Source organism: Monopterus albus, unplaced genomic scaffold, assembly GCF_001952655.1.
Source record: "Monopterus albus unplaced genomic scaffold, M_albus_1.0 scaffold76.1, whole genome shotgun sequence".
Classification (NCBI taxonomy): Eukaryota; Metazoa; Chordata; class Actinopteri; order Synbranchiformes; family Synbranchidae; genus Monopterus; species Monopterus albus.
The window spans coordinates 2,227,109-2,247,378 of record NW_018127956.1 but is presented as its reverse complement, the minus strand read 5'-3'; the positions used below and the strand labels follow the sequence as shown (position 1 = coordinate 2,247,378).

The 20,270-nt window shown below is 44.6% G+C and overlaps 1 protein-coding gene across 1 annotated transcript in view; it reads right to left on the bottom strand.

The window, feature by feature from the left end:
- Positions 1 to 334: 334 nt before the first annotated feature.
- The window catches only part of bahcc1b (BAH domain and coiled-coil containing 1b), a 50,872-nt gene continuing 30,936 nt past the window's right edge, over positions 335 to 20,270 (bottom strand). Inside the window, 20 exon segments of the mRNA XM_020606218.1 lie at positions 335 to 2,906; positions 3,267 to 3,503; positions 4,273 to 5,705; positions 6,403 to 6,540; positions 6,896 to 7,012; positions 7,103 to 7,211; positions 7,340 to 7,415; positions 7,676 to 7,793; positions 8,011 to 8,179; positions 8,947 to 9,013; positions 9,015 to 9,043; positions 9,560 to 9,804; positions 10,441 to 10,611; positions 11,762 to 11,866; positions 11,999 to 12,185; positions 12,331 to 12,409; positions 15,081 to 15,185; positions 15,456 to 15,592; positions 16,315 to 16,481; positions 19,200 to 20,138. Of these exon segments, the coding sequence (XP_020461874.1) occupies positions 2,697 to 2,906; positions 3,267 to 3,503; positions 4,273 to 5,705; positions 6,403 to 6,540; positions 6,896 to 7,012; positions 7,103 to 7,211; positions 7,340 to 7,415; positions 7,676 to 7,793; positions 8,011 to 8,179; positions 8,947 to 9,013; positions 9,015 to 9,043; positions 9,560 to 9,804; positions 10,441 to 10,611; positions 11,762 to 11,866; positions 11,999 to 12,185; positions 12,331 to 12,409; positions 15,081 to 15,185; positions 15,456 to 15,592; positions 16,315 to 16,481; positions 19,200 to 20,138 (4,838 nt within the window). The 3' untranslated portion in view covers positions 335 to 2,696.

Genomic DNA, 20,270 nt, shown 5'->3' with positions numbered 1-20,270 from the left:
TTGAAAGCTGATATACTGGCTTTGCTCTTTTAATGGTTCTGTTTCATTTTATTATTCTAAATACCTGACCCACCCGTACAGCCTGAGGACACTTCATGCAGTCGTCTCTCTTGAAACACTACTAGATACAGTTTCCCTTTCTCTCCCCTACTGCTCCGGTTTCAAATTGCTTCCTTCTCTCGTGTTTTCCTCCACCCCCCCCTCCACTCCCTTCTCATTCTTCCACACTTTCTTCTGTGGTCCATTTTCCCAGCAGACAAATGATTGGCATTGATGAACACAAGGCGGTATTCAGAGGCAGGAAAGGGTGAAACAACTGTGATGTTTTGTTTTGTAAGAGTCTTTTATTTAATGAAACACATGAGGGCAATAAAATTAAGATAAATAATTTTTTTCTTTTTGTACATGAGGAAATATTTAAGTTATATTTCCAAAGAAAGACTGAAATCACATAATATATTTTAGTAGGCTATCTCGACCGTACAAAGCAGGTTCCAGTGGGTCTAAAAAAAACACAATGATTTCGCTTCTGTCAAAATGTGATGATTAGAACTGAATCCAGTGTTTTATTAAAGAAAATACAGCTTTTAAAAAATAATTCAATTAAAGACCCATAAAAGTTATATTTTAAAACTGAATTTCACATTAGGTTCCTTTTAAAGCTTTTGCTTTGCAGTGTAACAGCAACATTGTTGTCAATCAATGTCCTAAAAAAGAAAAAGGCATTCATATTCTTTTCCCCTGTACATCCTATACACTGACGACAAACAGTCATCATGGGCTTGCATAAACAGTAAGACAATGGTAAACAAGGAAAACAAGCAAACACAAAACAAACACAGAGACATTTTTGGCAAAGCAGGAATAAAAGTGACAAGAAGCATAATTTGTGATTTGATTCTTATCTTGTTTTTTGTCTCTCAACATTGTCCCATTGATTGGCTCTGATTGTCCTTCACAGTCACGTGATGCCATTCTGGTTGCCATAGCGATCTCGAGTGCATCAGCTGGGCAGCATGCAGACAATGTTTCTGCAACATTTCTCAGAGGCTGTCATAGCAACGCTGGGTGAACACGAACAGACAACGAAGAGGAACTCTACTTCAAATACCTCGGTGATTGCAGGGGTCCCGGATTCAGATTTGATTCGACGTCTTTTTTCCTCTTTTTCATAAAACTGTTTTCTTCTAATGCAGTGAAGCGTAAACTCACAGGTGCTTTGGTATGTTTCTTTTTGATGCCAGATAAATATGAACATTTTATATAGGAATACAGGCTAAAATAGATAAAGAAAAGCTAGATTCTTTTAGGATCAGAGAACAGCAGAAACTCTGTTTCTTTTCCAGTATTTGTGGGGAAAAAATTCCCAACAGGAAATGCACATTCTGAACCCAACAGAGCAAAAGAAAAAGAAAAAAAAAAACATTTTGGACACATTTTGAAAAAGAGCCTTTTTCTGAGTTGCTTATAACAATATTTCCCAAAAACCTTTTCTACATATTCATCCCTAAAGGGCTTACAAGCACAAAGTCTTCACATCAGTTGCCTCCAATCCTGTTCAGTGCATTGTGAGAGAAGGAAATTTAACCCAACGTCCTCCATCTGCGAGACCCCCGCCCCCTCAACCCACCCACACACCCTAAAAAATCTAAATAAAATAATCTTCTCTGCAAAGAAAAACAAAGAGCAAATATATATGAATACTATTTACAACGTGTTATTTTATATGTATTCCTGTACAAAGCGCACACGCTCGCCCATGCACACATACGCATGAACACTTCAAATAATCCAACTACCTGTACATGAATCTTCGCACCTGAACAGGAGGATGCGAGAGAGAGAGGTATTGACGTGTATGGCTTGACAGGAGAAAAAGAAAATCGTTTTGTGTTCCGGTCGTAAGGACCAAAAACTGCATGTTAAGTACTGGATAGATTAATATTCAGAGTGTTAAAGACATACCGGCAGAGTGTCATCAAGTCATCTTTCGCTTGATGAGCACAGACGTACACGTGCACACCACACACATACTCACGCACATACAGTACAAACACACGCTAAAGCGCTGTTTACTTAGAGCTTATTAAATGCCAAACAGGATGATTGCAACCACTCTGCAAACACACGCATTTACACACACAAGTCCGAACTACAGTGTTTTTTTGGTCCTCTTGGGGATCTCCCAATTGCGCTGTCATTATCAAACTAGCAGTATTAGACCACCAAAACCATCCAAACCAGTGTGGGTTACTGTAAGTCTCTCCTTATCATACACTCTCAGAGTGCCTGCCACCCTCCCTCCACAGCTGCTGTACTCCAAAGTGCTTATGTCCTTGGTTCGTGTTCTCCTGTTGCAGTAATCTTGTCACAGTGACAAGATACTCTTATTTCAGCCACAGGGAAGGCTGAAGACTCCCCTTATGATCAGGACCCTCAGTCCACATCTAATAAAGGGGTTAAACCTAACATGGGTCAGACCCTTCCCCAGAGCAAGCCCGGACTCCTCAAGTGCCAGTACAGCCGGGCTTTATCCAGCGGGCTAGCTCCTTCTCTTACAAGGGACAGATCAATATGCAGAGTCCAGACTCTTGTCTTGGTTTCCTCTGTCCCCTGCTCTGTTCTGAAGGACCATCCTAGAAGCAGTCAACTTCAGAGTTCAGGTCAATATTTGGATTTCACTCTAGCTGACGGTGCTATGGCACAATGGCCATGCCATCAGCACTGATCAGCTGGCCTGTGGTAGGTTCATAGGTTCCGGCCAGATAGAACAGGTCATTCACCGTGTTGCCGGGCTTGCGCTCACATATGAGGTGATCATACTCGGCCCTGCTGACCACCTGGCAGCGATGGGAAATGGTCTGCACGTCGTTCTCATCCTCATGGCTTGACTGATACAAAGCATTCTAGGACAGAAACAGGATGAACGGTACAGAAGATCAAAATGTTGCTTTTACAGTTGATTTCACAATAGAAATAGTAAGTGGATAGTTGCAGGATTGTTATGTCTATGCTGTTTCCTTAAATGTGAAATGCATGACTTCCTATGCAGAAGAGATTTTGTCCTGGAGAAGCCTCACCTTACACTGAGGATTCAGAGCTACAAATATTTCATGACCTAAGTGGAAATTCAGTCATGCATGTCAAAAGAGAACTAGAAATAAAATAAAAATAAGCAAAGTAGTAATATATCTCCATGAAAATGTCAAAGTCTGTTACTCTAACCATTCCTGTTTTAGAAGTACTACTTGCACTCTGGTCTTTACCTTGCCGTCGCGGTGTCGCCTCCCCAAGCGAGTCTCCTCTGGGTGGTAAAACCACTTGACCCTGACCACCATGCTGGAGCTCCACGACTCCCAGAGGCTCTCCACTCTGCCCACATAGGGCAGCTGGGGCCGCCCAGGTGACAGGAACACAGCACAGTCCCCAACACGTACTGTCTCCTTGCCCCGCACAATGGCCTTGTAGAAAAGCTTGCGTGCTTTACCTTTCAGACCTCTCCTCTGTCCAAGAAAGAGAATAAAGATAGCTGCGTCAGTCGACTTACTCAGTGTGCAGCTTTATCTCAGCCAAAGCTTCATTTCAAAGATTATTTTGGGTTTTTTATTTTGCTAACCCAAGTTTAGTAAGATTTTATATCACAAATAAATATGTGTTAGAGGTGTAAGTTCACAGTTACACCACCAAGTTTCTCTGAAACAAATCATCATCACAAACTATAACCTGGGTAACATAGAAACAAACAATATGGCAGGATGGAAAGTCATTGTAGCAGAGGTTGCTCAGACCATTTTGTTCCATTATTTCAGGATCACAAAGTAATAGTCAGGATAGCAAATTCAGAGATTAACCACACTAAGCCCGATAAAGCACATCGGTGTGTTTTGAGTCTGAGGCAGATTAAGCAGTGTTAGGACATCATATTTGATTGTTGCATCTACTGTATGAAATCAAGGTGGGACATAGCAGAAACTGCAACAGCAAACAGTAACCTGCAAAGATAGTAATTTAAGTAGGTTACTGATAACCAAGACAACCATTTTGAAAAAATAAAACCATGATGATACAGTGCGAGTGTGAGAAAACTCTGACTGATTAAGACAGGATTCCAATGTAATATGGGATTCAGTAATGAGGAACAAGTTCTGCAGTACAGTGATGTAAAGAAGAAAGCCTACCCAAAACAAAGATCTTGGCAAAACAACAAATTCTGAGATTATTCACCAGCAGCCACCTCTTCAACAACATCTCGTATGCAGAAAAACATCCTACCTGTGTAGGATTACCGGACCATTTCCACAGCTGGCGTCCAGGCACCTGGGGAGCCATGTTGCCCAGAGACTCAGGTGAGGACATCCTCTGCCTCTTAGCTGTTGCTGGGTCCTTGGAAGTAAGTTTTTCCTGCTGGCTATGATGGTGGCTGTTAGAGATTCCTTCTTTCCTCTTCACCTGGGTCTTAGCTGTGCTGCTGTTAGCCGCCATACTCCCTTTTGATATGAACTCCTTCCTGTCTTCTGCTCTGTCAGCCCTTGCCTTTGACCCTGAGACAGCCATGTTGGCTTTGGCCACATAACCATGAGCTGGGGCTGAGGAAGAAGGAGAGCTTTTGGAGGTGGTAGCTTCAGGGCTCAGGAGGTTGGAGGTCATGTTGTGCCTGTGCTTCTGTTTATCTTGCTGGAGAAGAGCACGGCGCAGAAGAACTGATGAGGACTCTTCATCAGAAGAGTAGGAGGAATCGTTGTCTGAGGAGCAGAGAGACGAGGATGAGATGGAACCGGAGGACGAAGATGAGGATGACGATGAGGAGAAGCACACAGCGAGACGAGACAGAAAGCGACCACCACGGTGAGATGTGACTTCTGCATTTCTTCTACGTGCTTCAGCATCTTGACTGTCATCTTCATCATCCTCATCCAGCTCAGAGTAGGAGCTGGGGCAGTCGCTTGGGTAGTCCAAACTGTAATCTCCACCTTGGACTCCGAGACCAGTTGACAGAAGATCCTTCCTCAGAGGTGGAGCACCCTTTAGAAGAGCCTCGGAGTGGGTCCCAGCACTGTCTCTGTCCCCTGCTCCCTTCTTGCCATCCTTCACCAGCAGCGAGGGGTGGATGTATCTCAGTGGTGCTCCTGTGGAAGCGAGGCTCTTTCCACCTCTCCCTCCACCCCCGCCAAGTCGAAGCAGAGCTTTGCTATTCTTTGTTTTAGGAGAGGTCACTCCTTCATGGTCAAGCTTTATCAGGAACTGTCTCCTGTCACGTTCGCTCACTGGCTTCCTGCTCCCAGCTGCCATTGCCATGGTGATATTTGAGGAGCAAGTAGAGGAGGAGGAGTCCCGATGCCCCATGGAAGTGACTGTGGTAACAAGTCGTCCGGCTCCAGTGTTTCCACTACTTCCAAAGGCAGAGTAGCCATTGGCAATGCTACTGAATGAATCAACTTCAAAAGGGGAGCCAAAGATACCTTTGATAGGACTTGGGGGAGCAAGAGGGTGGGAGGCAGGGCGATGAAACAGCCCCAAGTCTCGTTCTCGTATCCTCCTTTGGGTCTTACGAGATGTCCCATTGAAAAGGAAAAAGTCAACAGGTGGTTTCTTCCTGGGCGTAGACCAGTTCAACAAGGAAGTGTTGCTTTTGATAACAGTGTCTGTTACTGATGTTGGTGTGCTGGCAGTTTTAGGCACTGAATGGATTTTCTTCGGTCTGCCAACTGAAAAAGGAGCCAGCAATAGAAAAGACTTATAATCAATATGAACTGACAGGTCTTAAGGGCAGACTGAGATTAATTGCGGAACTAAGAGCTTTAGAGAAACTTAATATCTTTATCTCCTTGATCTTCACCTAGCCAGGTATGTTTCGACATATCCATTACTCAAACTACAACAAACCTGGTGAACCTGTCTCGTGCCCCCAGCTTTACTGTCACCCTCAGCTTTTGACGAGTTACATGTATGTTGCTTAACTACACAAAGCACACTGTTGGTGCGTCATAAAATCATGAATGATGTGGGCATGTATAAGGTAAATAACTGGCAGCAAACAAGGAACCTTTGGTTTATATACCTTCACTGAGTGTTATGATCCAACTCGGTGGCATTTGATAATTCAGTTGGAACAGTAAACAAAGATGTGTTTTTTGGAATTTAAAATGGCCTGAAGGGCTTTGTGTGAATATGTTTACTAGTTAGACCAGTACTTCTGAGACAGCATTAGAAATGTAGTGTTTGAGTAACATTCCTGAGTGGATTCTTCAGATATTATAAACTATATACTATGTAATAGTTTATGATAAATGATTGTCCAGATCTTTAGAAAACATTATTTAGAGCAGTGACAAAGCATGAAATAAACAAGTAGAGGATGTGTGCTCCAGAGCAGAGTACTGCATGTGTTCTCTTCTCCCTCACCTGGCCTTTTCTCCTGAGGTCTTCCTGCTGGCTCGTCACTGGCTGCTTTCTCTGTGGGTGTGTCTTTCTTCTCCTGGGTGAAGCTTCGTCGACCACGGCAACCAGGGGATATCAGAAGTGCTGGAGAGGGTTCCGCACCTGAAGGAGAGGGGTTGTTTAATGATGGCGCTCATTTATTCATTCACTCCATTCTTTAGTATGCACTAGAGCACGGATAGGGCCACATATTTCTGTCTGAACTCAATCTGTGCCCGAGAATGTGGCATCTGAACCCAACGCACGCCTGACATAGTATATAATGTCCAAATCAAACCCGGCCTTATCATTAAAAGAAGCAGATATTTGACCTATGTGTCCAAACCCGGACCGGAACATAATTTCCAAATTTCTGTGTGAACCTGGCAAAACCTTGGGTACCAAGTTCCATTTGGGTATCCACACTCTAGTATGCACTCCCCCCTCCCCCATTCAATCTACACAAAGACATACTCACAGCAGATTTGGTATCCTGGGGGCAGAAGTCTGATGTTTGCAAGGGAGATCCTTCCTCTGTCTCCATCATCAAACTCCACCATCACGCTGCCCTCCTTCTCCTCCTCGCCTGGACCTCCTGAAGCACAGCATAAAATGGAAGACATGAGTTGCTGAGAATTAATGAGTGAATGTGTGCAAAGTGAGGTCATCGGTGCGGCTCGGTCACCTCGATGGACATATCCAGGGTAAAGACAGCGAGAGCGCTCACTCCAGTAGGCACACACTCGCGTTCCTGCGGTCAAGATGGCTTCGGTCTGGGGCCGCACGTCCAACACCTTAAGAAATCATAAAATTCTCTATATAATACTTGGGGAGTTTGAGTTTCAACTACCCAGCACTGCACAACTACCTGCAAACATGCTAAATGTAATAGATGCTATAGAGCCTCAAGTATGAAACTCACTGCTTCCTGTAGTAGCTGCTCCAGTGAGTAGATCCTGGGGCGATTCCCTCGTTCCCCTTCAATGACGACACTGAATCTAAAAAAAAAAAGAAAGGGAATGAATTTTTAAAAAATCATCAGAAACCAAACTGTCATCTTAAATTGTAAGTTATTATAGATTAGAGTTTTTGTCACAAGTGCTCGGTTACTTTGCAGGCAGCTGTGTTGGCTGCAGTTGCTGTGTACTTTGGCTTTGAGGTTGTCTCCATTTCCTGTTTGTCAAGATTCTCTCTAGATATTTAATTGGGTTTATAGGTTTTGTATTTGTGGAAGGATAGCAATGAAGCAGGGTCTTACATGTCAGGCAGGTCCAGGGTTTGGACACAGGCAGCATACAGCAGCTCGTCCTCCTTAGAGATCAGGATCTTCAGCCCATCCACCAACATCTCTTTACTCAGCACACAGTTTGGCAGAGCTGGGGAGGGTGTGGCAGAAAGATGGATGGATGAGCAAGATAAAGGGTGTGATATACATAATTTGTGAGTGTGCTGAATAATTGCAATGTGAAGTGAGGAAGAAGGACAAAAGAGACAGGGAGAGAGGTGTGTGTGCATGTGTGAAAAGGATCTAACATGCTTTTAAACCCAACATGTGTGTGTAATTATAAATGATGTGTCATTGTTTATGCCTACCAGGGATTCTGCAAGGCATGTTGGGAGGAAGGTGCATTGACTTCTTCTCGTTTGCCTCCTCTTCATTCTCTTCCCCTTCACCCTCCGAGAAGCTGCTTTCCTCATCCAACTGAAAGCCGTCGTCATCTGTAAAGCTCTGCAGGAGTTGGCTCACTGCGTGGCCCTTGGCCTGGATGGGAAGCAGGATGTGACATCAGTAGAAAGAAAGCAAGATATGGCTTCACTTCATTATATACCCAAACTAATCACCAAACAGGATCTGCAGGTGTATGTTCATCTGTGTATTGACGCCTCTTGTAACATGATAAGTTAATAATCCAGCAGGATTTTCTTTTTCTCACGGGCCATTGTTCACTGAAAAGGTCATAAATAATGATCAATAATAACTGCAGCTTTTGAACTGGCAGGATTTAAATGTATTGCTCAAGGACACTTCAGCAGGGTGGGCACCTGCTAATACAGACACCCTAATTTACCTTCTTACATTCAGATACACACATACAGACACCAGATACTACCCATCTCCATACCGGTTTAGGCTAGTCTATCTGATGATGACTGATGATGGAAAGTCAGCTCACCCAACAGGTTTCTGCTTGTATTGAGGCATTCCAGAGAAAATACCATAATATTCAATGCAAGGGTTAAGGTTTGTGTGTGTGTGTGTGTGTGTGTGTACATTCATATGCACGCCTCTTGGGGTTTTTAACAACAGGAGACCATATATTTTAGTGACATAGGTTTCTTCACCAGAGGGCATGGGTGATCATCCCTTTAGTGCTAGTGTTGTGTGTGTGTGTGTGTGTGTGTGTGTGTGTACAGGCATGCATGGGTGTGTAGGGCTATGGCCAATGATTATCTTTATACGTCTCTGTTTGGTTTGGAGTTATGTGTTTTTTGGACATTCCCTTACTGTGACTCAAAGACTAAAGTAACCTTGGGGCATTTCTAATTGAAATGAATGCAGGTGTCTCGTCAACAATAGCTGCCTGCACAAACACAGTGGAGATGTGTTAGCACAGCAGGCACACACCTTTAACAAGAGCAAATGGTATGTTTGACATTGTGAATGATTTGCAGCTGATGCTAAGGGTCTCTGTGTAAGGGAGCAGATGTTATTGGTACATAATATCAGTTCTAACCAACAGGATTTTAGCTTCATATATTGTCAGCTTCTTTGCCAGTTATTGTGTTCATATATTGTCAGCTTCTTTGCCAGTTTAGCTTTAATTGACAGAATATGGTCAGGGCGTGTTTTTCAAACACATGATCTACTAATGAAGGTGATCAGCAGCTATCATGCTTTGGAAGTTGTACAAAGATCAAGGAAGCTTCAAGGGGAGCAGAAAAACTGTGTTTCAGTGCTATGAATTAACACAGAAGTGCACAGGAAAAACACTCAGGAGAGAAATGCAAGATGCAAATTTCAGTTTGGAGGGTGTAACTTAAAGGCGTTTCCTAGCACCATAAATCACTGTTGTCAGGGAACAATTCAATTGGTTGTTTAATTGCCACTGTATGTCACCACCCGACACTTGTAATATCTCACTTTTCCCAGGATGCCCGGTCCTGCTGAGCTCTTCCTCACAGCTTCTTTGTTGGCTTTGTCTACTTCCATCCGAGCCCTGTGGTTCCCCCGACCATCCCCGAAGCTGCAACACACCGATGATACACCCCAGTTGGGCAGTGAGGTTCTTTTAGTCCCCTGATGGTCTGGACGTCCTTTTTCTGTGTAGATGAAGCTCAGCCTTCTGGGTGCTCTCTTTTGATCTGTACTGGGCATGCTCCCCATGTCTGAAGGTAAAGAAGGAATAAAGGAAGTTTGAGCTTGCAGATAAATTGATAGAAACTCAGTACTGTGATATTAGGGAACATGGGAAGAGAAAGGGATATGACATGTAACAAAGGTTCCAGTCTGTAATTGAATCAGGATGTTGCAGCAAGCACTGTAACCACTGTAGCTGGGTGCTCCCATGTGAAATGTTGTCCTGTACTGGTCTTAGAAGTTAGCCAGTACAATTTTCTGATTATATTAGACCCTTCTAGAAGTGTGAAATGAGCCAAGACTCATTACAGCTGCTTGGCCATCATACCAACATCACTAACGTCAACTCGACTAAGGGACCATATGGCCCGCTCCTAGAGCATGGATCAGCTGTGCATTTCTGTCCAAACCCAACCTGAGCCTGATGCAGTTGAGTACTGACGGGTCTCTTTGGGCTCGGTTTGGGTATACACACTCTACTTGGGATTAAAGCTGGTAACCCATCGACAGGATTTAGAGTTAATCTTCTGAGATTTTAAACAAAATGTGTGATGCTTCAGTTTAAGTCAAAAACTAAAAAAAAAAAACCATAAAACAAAAACAGTTAAGGTGCAGGTCTTTATATGACATATACATATATTAAAAAATGTATCTAAATATCTCACCGGGAGGCCCTGGTCTCTTACTCCTGGCTTTCTGGTTTGTTTGGAACTTGGAGGGCTGTGATAAAAAAGGCATAATTCCAGTAGAGTTTGCAGGAGCTTCTTTAGAGGATGAGCTGATCTTGATGTCACTGGCTCCATCTTCACTGTCATAGCTGCCATCCTCCTCCTCATCTGTGGAATCACAGCATCAATATGATCAGTCAGAAAGCAAAGGCCAGGGCCACACTTCAGGTGATATATTCACACCGATGTCTGTGTGTGTGCGCATGTGTGTGGTGTCACCGATCCACTGGTGTTTGATCAAAGTTTTCTCTTTAAAGTGGGTCATTTTGTCACATATTATCTCCTGCCTTAATGGTTACACAATAATACTTGGCTTCTTCCTTGATTGCAGTGATTAGAAGCAAATGTTGTCACACGTGCACATATGCAGCACTGCATCCACACACACAGAGATTGCTATTGGCAGCTGTGTGGCAGCTATGGGGGTCGTGTCAGATGTTGACACATCTCTGACACACTTGTCACTTCCACGGCTTTCTCATCAACACTTTGCCTCAGCCACATACACAAACACTGACAAACACACACACATACTGTAAAGCCTCTACATCTCTGTGCCATCAAGGTCACAAGGTCAGTTAGGGTCCCGCGTTTTCCTGAAGTTTTTCTGTCCTTTCCTGTGAGGCGTTTATTTTAAAGTCAAGAGGGGTGTCATCGTGTCTTCTCAACTCAAGGCATCCAAGGAGGCCATTTTCACGAAGTTAGAGAGGTGAAGAAGAGAGAGGAGGATGGGGTGTGACATTCTGAATGGGGCCGGTGCAGGCTCACGTTACCGTACCGTGTTGAGGGCAGGGGTGGCTGTGTTGCATGCCTGTGGCAAGTCATTAACGGTTTTTAACGGTGTGAGAGACGAGCTGGGAAGTGAGAGGAGACTCCTGATGATGGCAGACATCTCACTCTCAAGATGCTTCATGCTCACACACACATACGCACACACACACACACACACACACACACACATACTCTCATAGCAAAATCTCACAGTGTCTCAGCCTTTCTGTGAGTAAATCAACACTGACTCATATGTGTAACTGTCTATGAACTCCACCTCGCTGATCAGTTGTGGTTGCGCTATAAATCTCTCAGCAGCCAGTGATGGTCCAGAGGAAAATGTCTTTTCCACAAAGAGTGGTTAAATAATAGACCACAGGATTGTTTTCGTGGCATTTTATGTTGTCATTCTTTATAGCCAAGGCATCATCTGCAGGATCCTTGTTTGGCTGGAGGATAGATCAGCTACATATTGAGAAAAACTCACCATGGTCTGAGCTCTCACTGTCACTCTTCTCTTCTCGAACTTCCTTCTTCTCCAAGGCATGGCTGTCCTTGTGAGGAGCTCTTTTCAAGACAGCATCCATCAGCACTTTAGGCTTTCGACCCCTCTTCCTTTTCACCATCTGACCAGGTGTGAAGATCTGATGGATCAACAGAAGAGGTTTAGAGTAGGGGTGCTACCTAATGAACAAAGGTGTGCATAAATGCTCTCTGTCCTCACCTTTCCCTCCTTGTCTACATTGACTCTTGGGGGTCTCTCGTGCTCCCAGGGCCCCTCTGCAGTGCAGTATGGCTTCTGATGGGGCACCACGCTGGGCTGCAGCCTTCTGCTTCAGCTGGGTCACCCGTCTTGCCAGCCTGGAGCTCAGGGCACTGGACCGACCTCTGTGCTTACAGCGGGCTTTCATCTGTAGACAGGGAGTGAAACAGCTAATTACTGACTCATTTCTTTCTCCTAATTGAAACATCCAGGAAAGAAAAAACATTAGCAGCAGGAAGTGGTTGTTAGCGTGTGTGTGTGTATGAACCAGGGGAGACCATAAAGGGACCAACCTGTGCAGCACTGAGGCTGCTGAAGCTGTGACTGGACATTTTCTTCCTGTCTTTTTCTTCCAGTAAATTTAAGTTGGCCCTGGAAAACATAAAAACCCAGCACTTAAAAAAATATCATGCATATAATCATAAAATGAATCTGATCACTTCCCTCTCTTCTGGGTTCATTCATTGTCTCACTCGCTTCCCACTCTTTTTTTTTCAGTTTCATAAGAGACAGGCTCTGCCGCATGTCTGCACAGTTTGATTGCAAACACAGAAATATTCAGAGGCTGTGCGAATATGAAACTCTGCTCAATCACCACATGAAAGGATAAGAATTATCTGGTGTGAAGGAGAGTGGAGAAGAGATGAGAGAGACAGACAGAGGAAGGAGGAGAATAGTTGAGGGGGAAGGAAAAGAGACAGAGAGAGAGATGAAGCAGTCTCCGGGGAGTCTGTCCGTTGACCGGAGCTTCAGGGCTAGATCGATAAACACTAACCTCTATTGAACACTACTCCTCCCTTCCTCTCTCTCCCTCTCTCTCTCCCTCTCTCTGGCCTTTCTTCATTGTACACATGCTCGCTCACACCACAAGCAGACAGCACACACACACACACACACACACACACACACACACACGCACACAATGTTAGCAGCTGGTGTCTGAGGCAGGTGAATCCTATAGTCCCACAGAGGGAAGGTTTGGCTCTCAGCATCCTACTCCTAGGAGGGGAGTGAGATGCTGAAAGAGGAGAGGAGAAGAGAGGAGAGGAGACAAGTGGAGAGGAGAGGAAAGAAGAGCAAAGAGTGGAGAGATAATAATAATCCATCTAAAATAATCTGAAGGATCTCCTTTTCTATCCATCCACACTGCATTTGTCTGTTGCAGTTCCCTTGTGTGACTGATCATCTCTGACCCCTCTGAGCTTCTAAGCCCCTAAGTTTACATCATATCACGTCTTCACCAATGACTGTACGTGGACACTGTGTACACCAGCACATATTGCCAAAAAGAATGTGATCACTACTTGCATACATTTAGCCTGGGGCTGTTTTTCATGGTCAGATAAGGCCTTTACTTCAGATTAAAGGGAATCTTAATCCTTTAATGATATTTAATATCTAAAGGGTGCTTCCACCTTTGTGACAATTTAGGGAAGACCCTGTTCTGTTTCACTGCCACGGTGCATAAACACAGGGTCATCAAACACTGGTTTTCCTGGTTTGGTTTGGAAGAGCTTAACTGGCTTGCACAGTAAACACCTTTGGTATTAGTGGGACTGCCAACTGCAAACCAGGCCCTAAAGAATCAGTACACTTCAAACTACTGTGTTTGTTGGAATCTCAAACAGTGTCTGAAACCTCTATCACCAGCACCTTTCTGATGCAATCGACAATTGTAGTACTTTTCAAAACCAACATTCTTGATGAGGTGACTGTTCAAGTGTGCAGAGGTGAGTGGATATGCAGGATTTGAACTGCTTTGTCAGTCTCTCTTTTGGACATTTTTATGCCAGGTTTTCACCCTACTTTTGAGTGTAGCCTTTCAGAACACCCACCCCACTTTTGAGTGTAGCCTTTCAGAACACCTGCTTAGATTTTGGCCACAGACATGGTGACACACCACATGAATTATTTAGTTTTAAGAATACCTTAGCCTTTATTTCCCAACATTCCTAATGCTCCTGTGGTTGAATAGGAGCAAATCCCTTTACCCAGGATCTTGGGGAAAGCCTTCCCATGAGAATGGAAGCCGTCGGACCAGCATATTAATGCCATGTTCTTTGACATGTTGAGCATGTTCAGGTGTTATACTTTTAGCCATATAGTTTTACAGTACAGTATGTGTGTATCAAGAGGAATAATCTGTTAAGCTTCAAAAGGTCGTCACTCTCTCTGTTTCATTCCAACCCCCGGCTTTCACGAGAAGATGAACGCATAAACAAATGATACATTGCTTGTTAATAACAACACAAATGCTACTCAGGCACATAATTAAACAAGTTCTTGGTGTGTGTGTGTGTGTGTTGTGCACCGACATGTATGACTAAAGCTTTTTATTGTCATTTTCATTAGCGCTTTCTAATCATGGTAACGTGACAAACCTGGAGTTTCTCTAATCATTTTATCAAGGCGAGGAGTGCACATGCTAACAGAGGTGGGGTGGCATGAGAAAACACATTTATCATTATGAGCGTCAAACGCTGGCTGTGTCAGTGTGCATTCCCTGCTTGTGCATATGTGCAGGAATGTGTGTCAGTATGTAAGCGTGCATGTCTGAGGTGTTAAATAATGTGTGGTTGTGTGTTGCAGCAGGCGGGGGTGGTGCCGAGTCGTTTATCACTGTAATAACTGTACATCAAGACTTTGTCCAGCTGTATTAATATGCTGGAGGTTCACAGGGAATCAGGACATAATCAATGCAAGTGATAAATATGATTAAAAGTGATTAATGATGATTAATGAAGGCCTGATCTCCATTACCTTCTCTAATTTAAAATCATACCCAGCTCACAGCTCCCATCACATAACCCACTGTGTGTACGTGTGGGTGTGTGCATGTCTGTGTGTGTGGAGGAGTGAGCAGCTCCTTCCAGTGCCCAATCAAGCAAATCATCAGCTATAGAGCATTCGAATCAATTCAGCTGAAGAAGAACTTCTTGAAAATCAACCGTGCCTTTCACTAAAAACACAAACAGAAATCAGGATGAATGAGTTGGGCTTGCCAATCACCCTGATTATACTGATGCAATATCAGAGGACTGACCTGAGTCTTTTGGAGCTCTCTGCAGCAGCTGGGCCAGGGGGGGACTTGCGTTTGCGGGGGCGGCCGGGCCCCCGGCGGGCAGGGCTGCGAGACATCTCTTCTTTCCTGCAGAGAGGAAGACAAGAAGGAGAAGGAGGACGGTGGGGAGAGAGAGAGATCAAAGATGCAGTCAGGACAGCAGGAGAAATGAGGAAGAAACTTGTATCGGCTACAGGTCAAACTGCATTAGGTATGAGCAGGCAGCAAGTCCTTATAAATCTGGAAGAAGCAGCACAACAGCAGAATTGTCAATGCTGGAATACACGATTCAGTTCAGACAAAAAGAAGAGTGTGTGTGTGTGTGTGTGTGTGTGTGTGTGTGTTTTCTCTACTCACTGGTGGTCGTGTTTCCTCTGTAGCTTGGCCAGTTCTCTCTGTTTCTCTTTGTAGCGGCGCTGTAGCTCAGCCAGCTGGACACGCATGGCCAACTCCTCCCCTCCCATCGTCTCCATGGAGCCCTTCACTGGGCACACCTGACAGACACACACATAAACACACAGATACACATTCATGCACAAAGCAGAGGAATTTAAATGTGGAACACAAACTGGGTTTAACAGTCAGTGGATGTGTGAAGTAATCTGTGTGTGTTTGGGCTGCTTGATGATGACTTTTCTGTTACCAAACACTCACAAGTTTGATTCCCAAAGCAGCTGATCTTTGTTTACCAGCAGCATCTGCCCTTAATAGGCCAGGCTTTTTGAGCGATCAACCTGGTGCTGCATGCAAGCGAGTTGACGTAGGTAGCTAGCATCAGCAAAAGGCTTTTAAAGGGCCGCTATTCATTACATTTCTTAAAATGCAAATTTAAAATAAAACAACATAAAAATAAAATATACAGCTTTGTTCTTAGAGAGTGAAATTCTGATTTACTGCTTTAAAGCAACAATGTCTACTTATCAGCTTTAGGTTAAAGCTGTTTACCAGTTTATCTGGTTACATGTGGGTGATACTGACATCTGTATATTTGCATCACTGAGGAAGGACTTGTCCTTTGTGCTAATTTGTGCTTTTTAGTTGTTGAGTTACTTGGAATCAAAGTAGCAAATAAAATCCTAAAATACAAAACATATAACTGTTTGTAAATGTAAAACCACAAAAACTAATCATGTTAATCTCTATTGCTCAACACATTAATACATTTTCAGTGTGAATGATTTATGTTTGCATGCGCACATATACATTCGAGCCTCACCGGCTCATGGCGAGGCGTCCAGCTGCACTTCCTGCGCAGATTGAGTCTCTTCCTGATTGGACACTGCTTGTCCGCCCCCACATCCACAGCCCTTCCACCCATCTCCAGGGCACGGGCAGCCGCCAGTGTCGCCAGACTGGTGAGGTCAAAGGTCAGCATGTCCTCACCTGCACGGAGACCGATGGCTGTGTTTAAAGATCGGTACGTCGCACAGCGGCTGACACAGTGTTATAAAGCACAGTGAGTGCTGAATTGATTTATTTCTGGAGCTATGAAATCATGCCTTGAACAGTGGTGATATTTATGATATTAGCTGTGTAGTTTATTTGATGTATACTAGTGTTCAAGCCTAATCGTACACACAAACAACACAGACACACACACACAAAGGGGAGCAGTAGAGAACGATCTCTACATCTGTCATTGTCATTAACTCTGTCATTGTCACAGCACCCAGCAGATGAAACAGAATATTCATGAGACCCCCCCACACACACACACACACACAAACCTATGCAAATAAAACACACTCACTCTCACACATGCACCTACAGCATTTTTGCTGAGCTGCGCAGACATGAGCATGAGAGTGTGTGAGGGGGAATTGGAGAGAAGGAGAACGACGGACTGGAGGGAGGAGGAGGAGGAGGGGAAGTGCAATGCAGTGAGAAGAAGGGGGCGAAGGGTGGGGAGTAAAGGGGAGGAGAAGCAATAAGAGGCAAAGTGTTTATTGAGCTATCTATTTATTCTCCTACATCTCCTCATTATGGACATGGACAGAATCCAATTTCCCCTTCGAGGAGAACAGAGGAGGAGAGGAAGCGAGGAGAGGAGGCAAGGAGAGGAAAGGTTTTACTGGATTACTCAGTCTGTGCACTGGAGCTACAAGGCCTATTCACTGACACCTGACATTATTAAAACCTGGGTGTTTGAGATGGAGACAGAAATGTGGTAAACAGAGGATAGAGAGATGAGGGCAGGAAGGAAGGATTCTCATCTGTGAAGCCAGATAAAGAAGAAACAAGTGTGAACGAAGGAACAAACGGATGTGGGTATGACAGGTAACTCCTCAGATAAAGACAGAGGGAGAGGGAAGAAGCTGAGAGAGGTGGCTTTGTCCTGTCCCGGCTCACAGAGGTCAGTGCCATCTCATCTGTCAGCCCTCTGAGCCAATGGCATGCTCCAATTACCCTGACAGGATGACATCACTGCTGACATCACCGTGCCTGGTTTATTATCCCGGAGGATGGCTGCAATCGATAGATACCTTCCGCCCACCGTATACCACACACACACACACACACACACACGGTAATAACACCATACTGTGTGCACACAGGGTGAAGGGTGCAATAAGAGGCAGCACGGGGGATTTGAAGGAGAAAAATAAAAACAGTGGAGGAAAATTAAAAACCATTACAGCTGATATGGGCCTAGCCATCATTAGAGGTCATTAAGTAAGTTTATTGAGCTGAAATTTCAATATAAGGGATAAAGGAAACTATGACACAAACAGCTCCTCTGTCTATGTGGAAATAGAAGTAATGCTGCTAATTTATACTGGAGGCAAAAGTATCTCTTGATTCCTTAATCTGTAATTGCAATCTCCAGTGAATGGCTGAGATATCCTTCCACGTCAAGCAGCGGCATAAATGTATCTGTCTGGGATCAGTTTCATCTCTCGAACACATTCACGATGAAAAAGAAAAAAAAACACCATCAGCGGTGTTAATAATAACATTCCATACAGCAAGGCCGGAGCAGGTTTTAAATAAATGTGTTGCAATTTAGAGGACGTTTTCCACGCCAGGACAGGACTTATTGATTTCACACCTATTACACATGCTAACCACATGCACATGCATGTAAACAAATGCATACTCACACTCTGTATTTCACACACACATGCACAGACAGCTGCAGAGCGTCATATGATTTCTACACTTATTAATTCCCTCAACAAGGCTTGCAGAAGCAGGATTTACACCCCAGATTACACTGGTTTAATGAAAAAAGAAAAAGAAGAAGTGGGTGAGGGGGGAAAAATAACAAAGAGAGAGGAGGAGGCGAGGTGGGAGGAGGAGCAGGCAGGGAGCAAGCAGCCTGGTGGAGAGACGCATTGACTGTGATGGAGGAGAGCAGGGATTCATCTGGGATTACTTAACAGCTTACACACACACACACACACACACACACACACACACACACACACACACAAGCGCATGCATACACACAAATACGGGCAAATATACACACACACAGATGCTGGCATAAATAAAAATGCTTTCTCTCAGAGGGACGAGAGCAAAATAGGAGCGCTTACAGGAGACGTGTTTTAGAGGAAAGGGTCTAATTAACAAAGCAAGACGCCAGAGCCTGGGGGACACAGTGGGCATTGTGTATGTGTGTGTGTGAAGCTCAGCTTGTTTGTCCATCTCTCTGTGTCCCCCCCCACCCCAAATACACACACAGGGAGAAAGCTATAGTCCGTGGGCAAAAACAAAAAACAGAGAGTGTGAGCTGGGGAGGGAGGTAGGACAGTTAGACAGTTAGTGTGTGAGTCAAGAATCTTCACATCTGGGTTGCACACATCTCCCACACCCTTGTTTTGGTTCAGTGTTAGTGTGTGTTTCTGTTTCACAAAAGAAGTAGGGTAATGTTTTATCTTCAGGGGCATTTGGGTCCTGTTTGTTGTAATAAGACAATATCAAATTCACACAAGATATAATGACAAAGGACACACCTGAATATTGGCGGCATATCCTAATCACAGTTTTCATTTCAGAGACATTTTGTGAACTTGGAGATTTTAAAAATGGTCAGAAATGTCAGATTAGTCAGGGATGAAGGCTATTGCAGTGTAAAAACCAAAATGAACTTCTCACCTTCACTGTCTTTCTCTTTGCTCTTCCTGCTCCTCTGCTGAATTTCCAACTCAGCCAGTTCTCCCAGTATCTCCATACCGTGGTGGGGTGGAGGACTTGGGGCATGGGCAGTTGGTACAGGTGGGTACAAGGCATCTCTGGTGGCACACAGAGCCGCAGCAATCAGGAGCTCCAGGCTCCACATGTAGGCTCCTTGGAGATGGGCTACTGTGGTTACTGTAGGAGGGAGGACAGGGTCAGAGGACAGGGAGGAAGCAGGAGAGTCACACATTAGTTCCACTAAGCCACCGCGTGGATTGATTTCACTCCCCTCCTCTTCCTCCTCAGCCTCAACCACCACTACATTCTGTCCATCTTTGACCCCATTCTCTTCCACTTCCTCCTTCTCTGGCTTGACAGGCACAGAGAAAGTACATTCTGTTGGTTCATGCTCCAGCTTCTTTCCTTTGTCCCCCATGTCCTCTTTTTCATGTTCCCTATCATCCTCCTGCTCTTTGGAAGGCTGGGGCTCCTCCAGACCAGCATTCTGGCCTAGGCAACCCATGGTAGGCTCTACTTTTAGGTCTTTGTCTATGGCTGTAGCTGGAGAGGCTCGATCTGAGCCTGGAGCTGGGGAAGGGCATGGTGGTGATCCAGAAATCTTGCTCTCAGGCTCGGAGTCAGAGGATCCTTTCTCTTCCACCTGCCTTTCCTCCTTCCCTTCCTCTGTAACTCCACTCCTGGATTCCAGCACTTCACAGTCTCTCTCTCCCTCCTCTTCCCTCCTCTCCTCTTCTTTGGTGAGAGACTGGATGTGGCACGGATGTGGGAGGGACTTGGAGTCGGGTTCTGCTGGCTCTGCCTCCACCATGGTTTGTTCGGCCAATCGGGCTTCAGGAGGCGAGGGCCTGGCCTTGTAACCCATGGTGATTGAAGGGTAGTTGTAAACAGGTGGTAAGTCTGGTGGAAAGAGGAGAGAGCAATGTTTTCATAGATCTTTTGACATAAAACCTTATATACACCACATAGAATTTCTGTACAAGCATCTAAACCAGTCAGGCCTTTTGCTTTTTAAACCCATGGCCGTTCTGT